We start from the raw sequence: 16476 nt of genomic DNA, 5'->3' as shown, positions 1-16476 counted from the left end.
GTGGGATGCGGATCCCATCTGAGCACAGCCCCATGTCTCCTGCTCCCTCCGTGCTTTATGTCTCCCCCGGGCACTAAGCACTTCGCACTGTACCTAGTCTACCGTTGAGCTCCCCACTGCCGAAGAAGTGCAAGGAGGCAGAGCTGTCCGCCACATTCACTTTGGCACTCCCAGCTCCGACAGCAGAGGCTGGTGCACACCGAGGCTCAGCAAATACCTGCTGAACATGTGCTGGCCTAAGGCTGTTGGGGTGAGCACAGCCCAAACCCACATCCCGTCTATGTGGCTTTCCGTAATTTTTCTATCCTTTCCTTCACCATAATTAGTCACTTTCTGTGAAGTCTCCAGCACTCCTTGATTCTTATTTCTTTTCTTTTATTTCCGATACAATGTATTAAATATCTTCCCAACTTTTAAGTTATTTTTAAACTTCAAACATGATGTGGACCCAAAACACCAAAAACTGCACAAAACAAAAAATAAAACAGACAAGTTTGATGAAAATGTGTCTAAAATCCTAATTTTGTCTATTAAACAGGAGATGTTACTAAAAATTATAATACGAAATGTTCATAAAGGTGAGAGAAATGAACACCTGCATATACCACTGGTAGGGGCACGAGGTGCTTCTGTTGTTTCTGGAATACAATTTCACAATACGTATCAAAGACCTCAAAACTGTACATACACTTTGATGAAGAACCTCCATGTCTATACGTTTACCCCAAGGAGACAATCAAAAATGCATATAAAAATTTTGTATAATCTGGGTGCAGTGGCTCACACCTGTAATCCTAGCACTTTGGGAGGCTGAGGCTGGTAGATGGCTTGAGCCCAGGAGTTCAACACCAGTCCGAGCAACGTGGGGAAACTCCATCTCTCCAAAAAATGCAAAATTAGCTGGGCATGGTGGTGGCACACATCTGTAGTCCCAGCTACTTGGGAGGCTGAGGTGTGAGGATCCCTTGAGCCTAGGAGGCAGAGGTTGAATTGCACCACTGCACTCCAGCCTGGGCAACAGAATGAAACCCTGCCTCAAAAAAAAAAAAAGATTCTGTACAGAGAAACTGAAAATAGAAAACTATATAGCCATTAAAACTTTTAAAATATCATATAAAAAAAAGTTCAGAATATAATGTTTTGAATTTTTTTTGAAAAGACTACAAAGATTTTTTTGAAAAGACTACAAAGACTACAAAAATGCATATAGTTTAGTCCCAGTTTTGTTTAATATAGGTGAATATATAAAAGGCCAGAAGGGTATTCAGAAAAACGTGAATGGTTGTTCTCTCTGGGTAGTTATCCTTGGCTGTGGGCCACTGTGAGTTTCTGTTTTTCTGCAGCGAACAAGTATTAACTGTACAATGAAAACTGAATTACATTTTGGATGAATTCCCTCTAAAAAAAGCAGCAAGAGGAATCCTGAGAGATGCGTTGATTGGTCTTCCAGCTGCAGCATGTAACCCAATGGGCCTTTTTGCTCAACATGCAGGAAAGGACTTGGGGGGCCTCACCAGGGACAGCTTCATCCCCGGAAAGCTGAGGTGCTGCGGTGCAAGTGTTAAACCACTGTGAACACATAATTTGTGAAATAATCATATAACTTGAAAAATATACATGTAACACTCTGTAAGGTAAAAAAGCAGAATGCACTCGTTGAAAGAACAGAGATCACTAGAATTCTATCATCAGCTCTCTGGAGATTCATGATTACTTTCTATACCTAAAAATGAACGATAATGTAGAATTAGCTTCTTTACATGAGGCTGATATGACCGAAAAATGCTCCCTAGAAGTGAAACGCCAACAGAACCTTGAGAAGCACTCTACCTTCTAGCTGTGGAAGAGAGGGTTCCGAGGTCTGTTTTGTTCAAGGACGAACAGGGGAAGAAATGAGGGTGAGAAACAAATGGCATCAGCAAAAGGTGCCTGACGGATGGGGCAGGCTGATGGGAGCTCAGGCGGGAAGTCCACACCTCAGAGCCTGTGAACTCTTCTCAAAGTCAGTGGTCCTCAATCCTGCCTAGAGCACCTTGAGGAATTTCTCAACAACACAACAACCAGCAGCAGGCCGGGGTATAGCTGAGTTTGAAAGGTTTTAGGCACCAGAGGGGAGTGGCACCCCAGGACAAAGTGGCTGGTGGTGGCAATCGGAAGAGGCCAGGAGCACCGCTACTTACAGCCCACAACAGGCCAGGTACAGCGCCCACCGCAGAGTGGGGTTTCCAGAATAGGGAAAGGGACACAGAGAACAAAGGGACTGGCAGAACACCAGGGGCACGAGGCAATCCCCTAGGATGGGCCCGTGTTGGGGAAGGGAATGTAAGATGGCATGACCACTTTCCAGAGCAATCTCACAGCATCTAGTGAGGGGTGATTCACACACATGCATGTGCTGACACCCATGAGAATGCACACAGCTACACAGCTGGTCACATCCAAACACTGGGAACAAACACAATGCTCACCAACAGGAACAAGAGTCAATTCTAGGATTGTGGGAAGCAGCAGAACGACCCAGAGCTAGCCATTTCAGTGTGGCCAAGCAGAACAGGCCAACAATGTCAGGGATTTCTGAAAGTACGACGTGACCAGAGGGTGTGTGCCGGGCAGCTGAGGGAAGGTCTAGAGGAGAACTGTGGGCCCTTCTGTCCTCTGGGGACTGCCCTGACCTGCAATCTACACAGCCTTAGCAGGAGCAGATGGACACCCATGGCATCCCATCCTCTGGCCACAGGTCCAGGTAGAGCACCTGACCAAACTGCTTCAAAGAATCCCTTCTCCTAATCTCCAGCCCTGGAAGAACTCATGTCCCCACTCCATCAGGGGGTTAAGGGTTGAGATTTAAAACCTGGTCCTAACCTGCCCCAGGTGGAAGCCAGCTACAGAGTGAGGATAGGCACACTGGTCATGAAGGCCCAGAAGAGCCTGCTCAGTGGAGGCAGGGCATGCTCAACACACACCACCCACCCTCTCCACCCTCTCCTCCTCCTGGTTCTGACCTCTTTGCAGGGAGTTGGGCCAAGAATGCAGGCATTTGAAGTTTCAGGGGAGGATGCGAAGAACTAAAGGGTAGTGGCAATTCGGGGGCAGTCAAGTAAAATATAGTATGGGTTGAGCATCCCTAATATAATAAGCTGAAATCTGAAATGCTTCAAAATTCAAAAAATTTTAGTGCCAACATGATGTTCAAAGGAAATGCTCATGGAACAATTCAGGTTTTGGATTTTCAGATTCCGGATGCTTGACTAATAAGCATAATGAAAATATTCCAAAATCTGAAAAAAATTCGAAACTCTTCTGGTCCTAAGCATGTTAGATAAGGGATACTCAACCTGTACAAACTCAGTTTTTCCAGCCTCCCACAAATCAAATAACAACAGAACCAAATTCTTTCCTGATCAAAAATGGGGGAGTTACACGGGTGCGAGTAGAACGAAGGGCTTCAGAGTTGGGGCTCGCGGCTCACATGGGTCAGTCACTGCCTGTGTCGCCTGATATGCGATCAACCACATCAGGTGCTAGAACTCTCAGGTGCTCAAGAAATGGTGTGCAAGTCCAGTGACCAGTCAGCAAGCTTCACTCCCACAAGCCTCTGCTGAGATCCTGAAGTAACTTGGTTATTCTCTGCTATACAACCACTGTCATGGCGTCTTCACTGGTACAGGGATCAACAGGATGACATTTCCCTATTCTTTTCCATTTGCTGGCCTAACTTCTTCATCAGTCGCCCTTGCTGTGTATTCTAACACACACTGTGACTTATCAACCTTGCTTGTGTATGTGTGTTACGGCTTGGTGGGGGAGCTGGCTCTGGGAGTGCCAACATCACCACTGGGTAAGTAAGAATAAAAATGTCCACGTCTCTGCCGTGCACCACCCTACCACATTCTTGAGCATCAGGGTCAAAGGAATAGATCAACTTTCCAAGACAAAATAACAGGTTTTAAAAGCTAGGGTAGAGTCACATAATAGCTTGGTATCCCAGAAACACATAAGAGCTTTTGTATAAAACCTCTATTATCCCCAAATTTCAGAAGCTGAGTTACTTTTTCTTCTGAGGTCAGACCAAAATAAGTTCTAAGGCAGTTTATTTGCCATATTTAGGATGTTCGTGTGGGAGCAATGACAAACATCTGGCTACAATACTTTCTGGAATTTTGACTATTTCTTCCTGCCAGAACGAAAACATTAAGTTTTTACTGGAATAGCAAGTTAAAATCTTCTAGCATGGAACTTCGTGACTGAGAATTTGTCTTCCTACTTGTCACATATTTAACCTAAAGCCTCTGCAATTCTAAAGAGAAAAGAAAAAGAAACTCCATCCTAAAAACTGTATGTTAAAGAAAAGGGGAACATGAGAAAGTAGATGAACAATAATAAATAAAACCCTCGTGCTCATTAGACGCAATCCCCACTTGTCAGCAAAGGCAAAGGACATTTGTCGCCGGAGCGAGGCCTCATGCCCTTAAACTGTATCCCAGGCTGTTCTTTTAATCATTACATATCTCTTCTCCATAATACTAACTTTCAGATAATAGAAAACCTTTAAAGCGCATTAACTCCTAAACCTGAGAGTTAATTATGAATTAATGAGAGTATAATTGTTCTAGACATCTTACCCTCTAAAGAGCCTGGGAAGACTTTCTAGAATGGGGTCTCAATTATGCACCTCAACTCTCCTTCCACTGCATCCAGCAATGGAGTTAGACACTTTTCACACCTGGTGTGGTCTGAAGCTGAAAGTATTTCTACCCTATGACTTAGCACACAAGACAAGGCAAGCTGACATACAATTTTCAGATGGTTTTAAAACAATTTATGACTCAAAAACAAGACTCTTTAGAGCTAAGGCCAGGTTTCTAAGTTCAAAATCACAGAATTTGTTTAATCATAAAAGCAAATCAAGACTTTACTAGATAAAAAAACTAGTCACTGACCTTTGATTAGCTAAATATCCCATTAATAAATATCAAAAGTGCTTAAAAGAAAACATAATTGAAGTCAATATCCACAAATAGGCCTCCGCCCTAAATACATCATACAGATTTCTCTCTTGATCAAAAATCAGTTTACAAGTTGGCTTCTGGCTAGGTGTGGTAGCTCACACCTATAATCCCAGCACTTTGGGAGGCTGAGGCAGGAGGACTGCTAGAGACCGAGAGTTTGAGACAACCTGGGCAATGTGGGGAGACCCCATCTCTACAAAAATTTAACAAATTAGCCCGCATGGTAGTGCACACCTGTAGTCCCAGCTAATCGGGAGGCTGAGGCAGGAGGATCACCTGAGCGTGACGAGGTCGAGGCTGCAGTGAGTTTTGACTATGCCACTGCACGCCAGTCTGGGTGACAGAGCGAGACCCTGTCTCAAAAAAAAAAAAGATAAGCCGGGCGCAGCAGCTCACACCTGTAATCCCAGCATTTTGGGAGGCCGAGTGGGGTGGATCACTTAAGGTCAAGAGTTCAAAACCAGCCTGGCCAACATGATGAAACTCCGTCTCTACTAAAAATACGAAAAAACATTAGCCGGGCATGGTGGTGGGCACCTGTAATCCCAACTACTCAGGAGGCTGAGGCAGGAGAATCACTTGAGCCAGAGGCAGAGGTTGCAGTGGGCTGAAATCACACCACTGCACTCCAGCCTGAGTGACAGAGCGAAATTCTGCTTCAAAATAAAATAAAATATCATCTCAAACCACAATGAGATACTACTATACACCTACTAGGATGGCTAGAATAAAAAAGTCAGAAAATAGTTAAGTGTTGGCAAATATGTGGAGAAATTGGAACACATAACATTGCTGGCAGGAATGTAAAATGGCACAGCTACTTTGGAAAACAGTCTCGCAGTTCCTCTAATGATTAGACCTAGAGTTCTCACGTGACCCAGCAATTCTACTTCTAGGTACTCTGTCAGTCCTCTGCATCCACAGGTTTGGCATCCACAGGTTTGATTAACCAACTGATGATCAAAACTGCTAAAAACAACGCGACCAAAATGATAAAAAGTAATAGTACAACGAGAGATAATAGAAAAAAAAAAGTCAATACAGTATAACAAGTATTCACATAGTGTTTCCATTGTATGAGGTATTATAAGTAACTTAGAAATGAGTTAAAGTACACCAGATGGCCGGAGGCAGTGGCTCACGCCTGTAATCCCAGCACTATGGGAGGCTAAGGTGGGTGGATCACCTGAGGTCAGGAGTTCGAGACCAGCCTGGCCAACGTGGTGAAACCCTGTCTCTACTAAAAATACAAAAAATTAGCTGGGTGTAGTGGCGGGCACCTGTAATCCCAGCTACTTGGGAGGCTGAGGCAGGAGAATCACTTGAACCCAGGAGGCAGAGGTTGCAGTCAGCTGAGATCACGCCATTGCACTCCAGCTGGGTGACAGAGTAAGACTCCGTCTCAAAATAAATAAATAAATTAATTAAATAAAGTACACCAGAAGCTGTGTACATGCAAACACGATACCACTTTTTAATAAGGAATTTGAACATCTATGGATATTGGTATCCTCAAGGGTCCTAGACCCACCCACTCCCGCTAAGACACCGAGACAACTGTATCCTCTCAAAAATGAAAAAATACATCCACACAAAAACTTGTACATGAATGTTTACAGCAGAATTATTCATAACAGCCAAAAGATGGAAACAATCCAAATGCCCATCAACTGAGGAACAGATAAAATGTGGTCTGTCCATACAATGAAATATTATTCAGCCATGAAAAAGAATGAAGTACTGCTACACGTTACAACATGGATGAACCTTCAAAACATATACTAAGTGAAAAAAGCCAGTCATACAAGACTACATAGTATATGATCCTATTCATATGAAATGTCCAGAACAAGGAAATCAATAGGGATAGAAAGTAGGTTACTGTTTGCCCAGAGCTGAGGGGAAGGGAGATGGAGGTTGAGGGGGTGACAGGCAAAAGATGTGGGGTGATTAAAATGGTCTAAAATTGACTGTGGTGATAGTTGTACATTTCTATGAATATTAAATACCAATGAATTTTATACTTTAAATGGGTAAATTGTATGGTATGTGAATTACATCTCTATAAAGCTGTTAAAACATTTCAGCTCCATTTTATCCACCAACACTATTACATACTGAACAGCTTCTAGCTTCAAACCATCTTGACTTATCGGTGGCAACAATAAACAAGCATGCATTTCTAGATGTAGAGAGAAAGCATTGCGAGAATAAATATGCATGTATTTCCAGATCTAGAAAGAACGAGCTGCAAGAAAAAACAAGCATGTGTTTCTAGATCTAGGGGAAAGTGCTGCAAGAATAAACACGCATGCATTTCTAGATCTAGAAGGAAAGAACAGGAACAAAATACAACCCTGTGCTCAATCACCTCCACTAGCTTCTCTGTCAGCAGTTTTTGCTCTAGAATCATTTGTCATTCTTGTGGCAGTCTGCCTTGATAGAAAACAAATTTTCATTTGTACACTCTGGGAGATGGGAGATATAAACAGAACTCGAGACTTACAGAGCTCAACTTTCTGAAGAAAACATAAGGAAGACAGCCAGGGCTTATTTGTTGCAGACATACATAAAACCACTCACCACAGATTATACATGGACAGCCAGCCATGGGCACTGAGGTCTTCAGGCCAAGTTGGTCTGTATTTTCACCAAAGCAAAAAATAAACATTTTAAAAACAACGAAATGTCAGAACTTCCCCTGTGTTAAAAAGGTTCCTGAAATGTTAACTTCCAGCATCAACTTGGGGAATCTGCACAGCACCACACGATGCCAGTGTTTTCTGGTCATGTGAATACAGAAGCAGCTCGCGCCTTTCAAGTTTAGCATCAGCACATCTCCCTGGAAGAACACCGCTGCTTAAGACTTAAGTGAAAAGATAATGCAGTAAACAGACAAGCAAGATAGGTGCATACGGCCAGAAAACCCCAAAACAAAACAAAATTGAATCCCTGAGGTTAGAAAACACTGCAACAGAGGGAAAAATTCAAAACATTCTTAAAGTCTGTTAACCAAATCTAACTTGTGATTTCATTCATTTAACACATGTTTACTCAGCAAGGCCCTGTTCCAAACACCAGAGGAGCAGAAGTAGATATAACACAGCCTTTCCTTCCCAGAATGTGCATTTCAGGAGCAGGGAGACAGCAAGCAGGCACCAGGATGTGGTGTCTTCACCAAGACAGACCTGCCCAGCCAGGGGTCTCACTGCTTAGTGCACCCGACACCTGGTAGCCAAGTGTCTGCCTCAGCCTACAGGTCCAACAGCAAAAACCACCTGACCACAGTATGTCTCTTGGTTCCAATGTAAAGGCAAGAGGCAGAGAGACAGAATACGAATGAGACAAGTGAACAAATGACAGCAAGACAGTGATGGTGAGCTTGGGTCAGACAACCAGCCTTGATCCAAAAACAACAAGGAAGAGGGGGTGGGACAAGCCTGCCTCTGTGGGGCTACGCAGGGGGGAATTCCCCAGGAGGGGACTCTGCCCACTCAGGGCAGGCCCCACTTACCAGCCCATTGACACCAAACCTTAGAGTGGCACAGACAATTGCACTTCCAGAGGCTGTATCCTGGTATACTGGCAATACTTGTCAGGGTAGATTACAAAAAATGCTCACCGATTCCTGGCCGCTCTCCCACCAAGGTGCCTCTACTTCTCCACCCCTCGAATCAGAGCAAGCCTGGTAGCCTGCTTTGATTAATAAAACGTGGCGGAAGTGACAATGGACAAATTCCAAGCCAAGAGCCCAGGGACACTGCAGTGCCCACTTCTGGACTGAGAACATTTCTGTGACCACAAAAATGAGGCCAAGTGGGCTGGAGGGAGAATGAGATTCTGCATGTGAGGTTCCAACCAGGGTGCCAAATGTGTGGGTAAGGCAATCCCAGACTGCCCAACCCTCTGAGTCAGCCTACTAGAGCCTCCAAACCAACACACAGACCTGTGATTTAAGCTCCACGTTTGGGATGGTTTGTTACTTAACAAAGCTAACTGATGCAGTTGTGGAGGACAGGGTACTTGGAAGCAGAATACAACCAACTTATAATATATTGAATTTTAGCTCTCCCTAAAGGTGTGTATCAGCAGGCAACACAATGTAAAAAATACCCCAAGCTGGCACAGTGGCTCACATCTGTAGTCCTAGCTACTTGGGAGGCTGAGGCAGGAGGATCACTTGAGTGTAAGAGTTAGAGGCTGGCCTGGGGAACATAGCAAGATCCTGTCTCTTAACAAAAAAAAAAAGTACCCCATCTAACACAGGATATTCAGAATATGCAAGACCATTTTCTTTTTCTTCAAATAAAAGTTCTTTAATTTCTAGTAACTCTGCCAGATATATCAAATACCAAATATGACAGTTATATTTAACTGAAACAATAATCTCAATTTATTAAAACTGACAAGCTCTAAATATTGCAAAACTTTCACAAAATGGCATCTCTGATTTCCTTAGGTATAAAATGACTCATACTCAGTAAAAGTGAACTTCTCAGAGAAGAATTTACATCTTATTTACAGCTCAACAACAAATGTGTGCTTTTTTCTTCTGGGTCCTAGTTTTAGTTGATAAAGTCCAGTAGGCAAAACAAAAAAAAAAGAAAGAAAAAAAAAGAGACACTCTAAAAGTAAACCTATTAGTACAATTATTTTTCTTTTACTTTTTTTTCTCTTAAATTTTGCACCTGTTATAAGCCTAGACTACGGTAAACGTGTTTATTGGAGGATGGCTACATAGTGGAAATTCCTCCAAACACTTGATTGAAAAAGATTTGGGAGCTCAATTAAGTTTCCAGACTTTAACCTATTTCCTATAGGAAAGTCATCCAAGAGCTAGTGAAAGCGCAGCCGACTGCTACTCTTCAGGGTTCAAAGGTTGCGCAGCTTCAAACCTCCTTCCCTGCACCAGAAGTGACGTGGGAAGTTGGACAGACAGGTCCTACCGGTTTCAGTTACCATGGCCCTGATGAAATTATCTTTTACTTCCTCCTCAGATAAGAGCTTCAGAAAAGTATCCAGGTCCCCTGAGTTCTCACACCCTCCATACTTGCCTTCAAATAACACTGAAGGCCAGAGACCACCTTGCTCAGAGCGTCACTGCCCCACCCACCAAGCACCCCTCCTCTGTGTTCCCTCTTCCCTCCTTCCCAACCCATGCAATGCATTCTGCAATAAGGTCCACAGCTCAATAATAGTTTTGCTTTCTGTGTAGCATCTTGACTCCTCAAAAGAAATTCCCAAGTGTAAATAAACCTCCTGCTAGAGTTTAAATTCATTCTCTTGTCCTTAGTTTTGTGCCATGAAGAGCAAGAAAAGCTTCTAAAGCTGTTACTTGAAAGCCAGAAAAAATTAGAAAAAAAGAGAATGCATTTGTGTATTACATATGAAAATAAATAATTTTAAAAAGAACTTTTGGCTGGGCACGGTGGCTTACACCTATAATCCTAGCACTTGGGAGGCTGAAGCGGGAGGATCTCTTGAGCCCAGGAGATTGAGGCCAGCCTGGGCAACATGGCAAACCCTGTTTCTACTAAAAATACAAAAATTAGACAGGCGTGGTGGTGCATGCTTGTAATCCCAGCTACTCCAGGGGTTGAGGAGGGCGGATCGCTTGAGCCCAGGAGGTCCAGGCTGCAGTGAGCCATGATCGCGCCACTGCATTCCAGCCTGGGTGACAGAAAAAGACCCTTTCTCAAAAAAAGAAAAAAAAAGTAAAAAATGAATAGAGTAAATAAAAACTTTCATGCTAATAACATGTAGAAAAACAAAAAAAGTTTTCTAATACATCACATGGACCTAAAAAATAGTGTTACTTAAATATTGATATATGCATATATTCTTAGTATATTTAATTGTTCTTGCTAATATTACCAGTGCAATCTTCTATAAGGGAATTTTCAAAATAAAAACTGTATTATCATTGACTTAGAAAAATAAGTTATATGTTAACACCATACAACACTTCCTGCGTGACAGGCTCTGTGTGTGGTGTCTGCTCAATCCTCACACCAGCAGCTCTGGGAAACAGGGATTATAATTGTCCCCATGTTTCAGAATAGGAAGCTGACACACATGGAGGCTAAGTGGCATCCCCTCATCCAGGTGGCCCGGGCCTCGCTGAGACCAGGTGGCTAAGCTGGGAAGGTCTGGGTGTACCATCTGGCTCCAGTCTGCACCTTCCAGCAATCTCTTAGCCAGCCTCTCACGAAAGAAGAGTAGAAAGACCAAACTATACTACAATTTTAAACAAAAGATACGACAATCCACTTTCCAAATAAAAGGAGAAATTCAGATTTACCGTTTCTAAGGATTTTCTCATGTGTTACCAAAGTCACTTTTGGTCAACTTAATATGCAAAGTCTAACCAGCGAAATGGAACTTGGTATATAATTTGACCGTTAGAAGATATAACGAAATATGCCTCCAAAAATCATGCTTCTTACCTCAATGTCAAATATTTCCACGGTGTTGTCCAGCAGCTTTACTGTGAGGTGCAGGTGCTTCTCTTGCATTCTGGGCAACAGAGTCTGCCCAGGCTCAAGGGTGCTAACTCCCACAGGGGTCTGGGCACCCAAGCGTGTCCCTGCAGTCTGCAGGACTCTGTATGTTCCTTCTATCTCTCCCATTCTTCACCATCTGAGTGAAGAAAACACTAAAATGAAAAAAAAAAACACACACACATGAAGGAATTATCACATTATTTAGGTATTAAAACAAGGTAAAGGCCGGGCGCGGTGGCTCAAGCCTGTAATCCCAGCACTTTGGGAGGCCGAGACGGGCGGATCACAAGGTCAGGAGATCGAGACCATCCTGGCTAACACGGTGAAACCCCGTCTCTACTAAAAAATACAAAAAACTAGCCGGGCGAGGTGGTGGGCGCCTGTAGTCCCAGCTACTCGGGAGGCTGAGGCAGGAGAATGGCGTGAACCCGGGAGGCGGAGCTTGCAGTGAGCTGAGATCCGGCCACTGCACTCCAGCCCCGGTGACAGAGTGAGACTCCGTTTCAAAAAAAAAAAAAAACAAGGTAAAAAAAGAATTATCGGAGACACAGGAATCCTCTGTATTATTTCTGCAACTTCTGTAAGTCTTAATCACTTCAAAAGAAAGCGTTACAAAAGATTATTTTCTACTCAGGCACTCATAGGTGGAGCATAAAACAACAAGCACCACCCTCAATAACAATATTTCTGAATGCTCTATGAGCCAGTCATACCCATTAACTCATTTAACCTGTTAGACCTCACGAACGAGTGACATCACCACCACCCACCTAGCAGAGGCAAGAGAGCCCAGGGCTGCCGCACCAACCCTAGGCTGTCCACTCCCTTAGCACACCTCTCTCCACCAGCCCAAACAGTTATTGTGGTGATGATCCTTTTTAAGTACTAGATGGTGCCATTTCTACCAAACGTAAACGGGCTCCACAAAGCATAGCACTAATGCGTGTCAGGCAGTGCACAGCAAGATCTTAGGCATTCGAGCAACTGTTCTTCCCCTCTGCTGACTTTATGTGGAGTAGAAGACCACCCCAGCTGAGGAAAAATGCCAATAAAGGAGATGAAAACAGCCAGGTTTGTCTTTGCCAGCCTTGTACTCCTCGATTTTTCTAACATGTCTTGCCAGGGTACAGCGGGTGCCACTGGTAGTCTGGGAAGTAATTTCATGTATGGCACTAAATGACAGTCTGGATAAGGGTAACAAGGACTACATGCCTGGTAGCAGGAGGCACCTGCCCTTGGTCAGACCCTTCCCAGCTCCTGCCCATTCTCACAATAACCCCCATCCTCACAATAACCCCCTCATCACTATCCACAGCCCACTTAACAGATGACAATGAGGGCCCAAGCAGGTCAAACACCTGGCTCAGGGAAGAGCTCATGTCCTTTTCAACTCTCCTTTTGTGCCGAGGGGAAGGTCTCTGCTTGCAAGCTATTAAGTCTGACAGGGCTATTCTCGTCATTATTTGTTTAATGCACTGTAGATTTTATTTTTCCATTCAAATTGGGTATATATTTTTTAAAACAGATTTTTATTGTGTATATTTGAAGTCTGCAACATGATGGTATGGGACACACAAAGATAGTAAAATGCGTCTTCATTGTTTTTAACGAAGATCAGCCTAGTATTAACTACTAAATACTTAGTATTAAGTATCAGCTAGAATTAATAATACCAGCTTGTTTTTAATTGTTTATTAGTTATCTATTATTTATGGCAACTACTCTTGTGAAATGTCTTATTTATGTTTAAAAATCAATTTTACATATTTAATACAATAAAACATAGTACAGCAAAAAATATGGCAAAACTGGTGGAGGTGAGATACAAATGCTGGGTGTTTAATCAACAAAGAATGCAGCACTGCACCCATTATTTCATCTCACCCAATCACTCTCAGAGTCTTCCACTAATCCGTAACCTTTTAAAGAGTTAATCTCATTCAATTTCTAGTCCAGTCCCCTTGCGTGCCAACTTAATTGCTCCTAGTCTCCCAGCCCTTTCCTCTTTTTCATGCTTGTTTTGCCATCAAGACAAGCAAATCAAGAACTCCTCACTTCTTTTGGAGACAGAGTCTTGCTCTGTTGCCCAGGCTAGAGTGCAGTGGTGCCATCTTGGTTCACTGCAACCTCCACCTCCAGGGCTCAAGCAATTCTCCCACCTCAGCCTCTGGAGGAGCTGGCACCATAGGCGTGAGTCATCATACCCACCTAATTTTTTGTATTTTTAGTAGAGATGGGGTTTCACCATGTTGGCAAGGCTGGTTGTGAACTCCTGGTCTCAAGTGATCCTCCCACCTCAGCCTCCCAAAGTGCTGGGATTATAGGCGAGAGCCACCACACCTAGAAAAGAACCTTTTTATCTCTTAATTTCAAATAGGCTGTCAGTGAATTACTGCCAAGCATCTCCTACTGTACACTTAAACCTTACCCACAAAGACAACCTTCTGAGCTTATGCACACGTCCAATTTATCAAACAAGAAAGCAAAAAATGAAGAGCTCAATCCTCTGGGACAAGCAAAATGTCAGTATGAACAAAATGACAAGGCAGTGTGAGTCCCATCCTAATTCCTGAACAAAGCCACTGACTGACACATTTATTACCTGAGCTGCATGGTTGGCACAGGTTGGCAGTTACCTACCATCTTCAGCTGTCATTCTTCATGCTGGATGCTCCTTGAGGGCAGGAACTAAATTCTTACTGTAAACATTTGCTAAGTATTTACTTAATGTCACTGGCATCAAAAAACATGAAGTGGTACATCATGCAATGCACTGTAAAGATGACAACAGCAAAACACAAAAGACTACAACCACAAACAGAACGACACTGTAACAAATTACTGTTTTTGCAAAACTAGTATTAAACGAGATATATGAAGTTCTGAGAATCATAAATGAACCTTTTCATTTCAATTCCACAAACTTTTACTTAATTTTTATGAGCGCATAATTGTACATATTTATGGGGTATGTGATTTTTTTCTTATTTTTTTATTGACAAAAATTGTATACACTTATCATGTACAACATGATGCCCTGAAATATGTCTACACTACGGGATGGACAAATTGAGGCAATTAACATATGCATGACCTCACAAACTTAACATTTTTTGTGGTGAGAACACTTAAAATCCACAAAAATTAGTAATTTTCAGAAATACAATATGTATCTTAGCAACTTTCAGAAATACAATATGTTGTTACTAACTAGAGTCACCATGCTATATAATAGATCTCCTAACTTGAGTTAACTGCTGTCTAACTCAAGTTTTGTGTCCTTACACAAGCCAACAATGTGTAATGGTCAAATTAGGGTATTTGGGACATCCTCCACCTCAAACATGTACAAATTCTTTCTGTTGGGAACATTCCAAATCCACTCCTCTAGTGATTTTGGAATATACAATGAGGTATTGACTACAGTTGCCCTATTGTGCTACCAAACAATAGATCTTATTTCTTCTTACTGCATTTTGTACCCATTAATTAATCAATCCTTCTTAACCCCCCAACCCTACTACCCTTCCCAACCTCTGATAAACACCCTTTTTTTCAGTTCCCACGAGTGAGTATATTTGTCTTTTCACAAACTTCCATTCACTGAGCAGTTAATGCAAAAGTAAGAGAATGCAGATGAAGACGACTTCCACTTTGAAGGTACCTCCAACGTGAAAACATGAAAAGAAAAATGATCTCCATGTTATTGGTCAGCTCACAACATTTATCAAATATAGAACCATCAAAAGTGGGTTCTTCTGAAACAAGGGATAGGATGTTTTACTTTGGTCATCAAAGGCATTATTTCCCCTAAGTAATGCTACAAATCTGTAAACATTTATGTAACCGAAATACACTTTAGAAGTCATTTCTCTTATGTATTCTACTGTATTAAGTCTCGTTTATGTTTTTGTAAAAGTACAGCTTGGAAATTCCTTCAGGTTCTCTTCTCCTCACTGTAAGAAAGTCATGTCTAAACATCCACTGCTAAACAAATAGACATGGCTAACCTGTAATGTCTGGAGGTGGACATTCCACCGAGGACACCACAAGAAAACGCAAGGAAGTCATTACTAGAGAAGCGGTCCCGTCTGGATGGGAGAGAGGGACTGTCGCTGGGAGGGCACACAGGGAAGGAGTTCTTAGGCTGGCGGGGCACAGTTTTATTTCTTGACCTGGACCGTGTTCATTTTATAATTCATTAAGCCATACAGCTGATTCATGTTTTTATATGTGTTTATTTTATAATAAAATATGTTTAGAACAACAAGCTTTTTAACATTGCTTCGTCTTTCAGGAGAACATGACGTATCAGACAAATAAAAACCACTTTTCTTAGTTCAAGGAATATCAAACTCTCTGCTCAGACATGCGGCTCACAGAGGAAATCTTGACACTTTCCAAGCGGCAACTTACACTCTAATTTTCATCTAGCCCAGAGAGACGCCGACAGGGCTGCAGCTGCGATGTGGGCCACAACAAGATACCCTCATTCATCAGACTGGTCTTAAGAAGACAGATAAAGATAGTGAGACTATCTTTAAAGAAATGTAAAAAAAATACATTAATAGAAAACTGGCAGGTAACCTCATTGCTGTGATTGCCAGTTAAACTCGGTGTCAAAGCCTGGCAATCTACTGCGGAAGCTGCAGCATGACGGCGGAACCGGTAGGTTTCTCATTCAACATTATTTGCTATAGTGGGATTGCTTCCCCCAGCCTGACAATGGGAAAAATTTTTTTTTTTTAGGTATGCACCAGGGCTGGGTGCGGTGGCTCATGCCTGTAATTCCAGCACTTTGGGAGGCCAAGGCAGGTGGATCATCTGTCAGGAGTTTGAAACCAGCCTGGCCAACATGGTGAAACCTTGTCTCTACTAAAAATAAAATTGGCCGGGCGTGGTGGAGCATGCCTATAATCCCAGCTACTCGGGAGGCTGAGGCAGGAGAATTGCTCGAACCCAGG

At 42.7% G+C, this 16476-nt stretch overlaps 1 protein-coding gene across 1 annotated transcript in view; it reads right to left on the bottom strand.

Annotated features, from left to right (window-relative positions):
- Nucleotides 1-16476, bottom strand: part of FARP2 (FERM, ARH/RhoGEF and pleckstrin domain protein 2) — a 117324-nt gene that overhangs the window by 86373 nt on the left and 14475 nt on the right. The window contains exon 2 of the mRNA XM_017860655.1: nt 11456-11664. Within this exon, the coding sequence (XP_017716144.1) occupies nt 11456-11638 (183 nt within the window). The 5' untranslated portion in view covers nt 11639-11664. The remainder of the gene's footprint in view (nt 1-11455; nt 11665-16476) is intronic.

Source organism: Rhinopithecus bieti, unplaced genomic scaffold (assembly GCF_001698545.2).
Source record: "Rhinopithecus bieti isolate Rb0 unplaced genomic scaffold, ASM169854v2 scaffold_56246, whole genome shotgun sequence".
Taxonomy (NCBI): domain Eukaryota; kingdom Metazoa; phylum Chordata; class Mammalia; order Primates; family Cercopithecidae; genus Rhinopithecus; species Rhinopithecus bieti.
The sequence above is the reverse complement of the archived record's forward strand: the minus strand, read 5'-3'. Positions and strand labels throughout refer to the sequence as shown.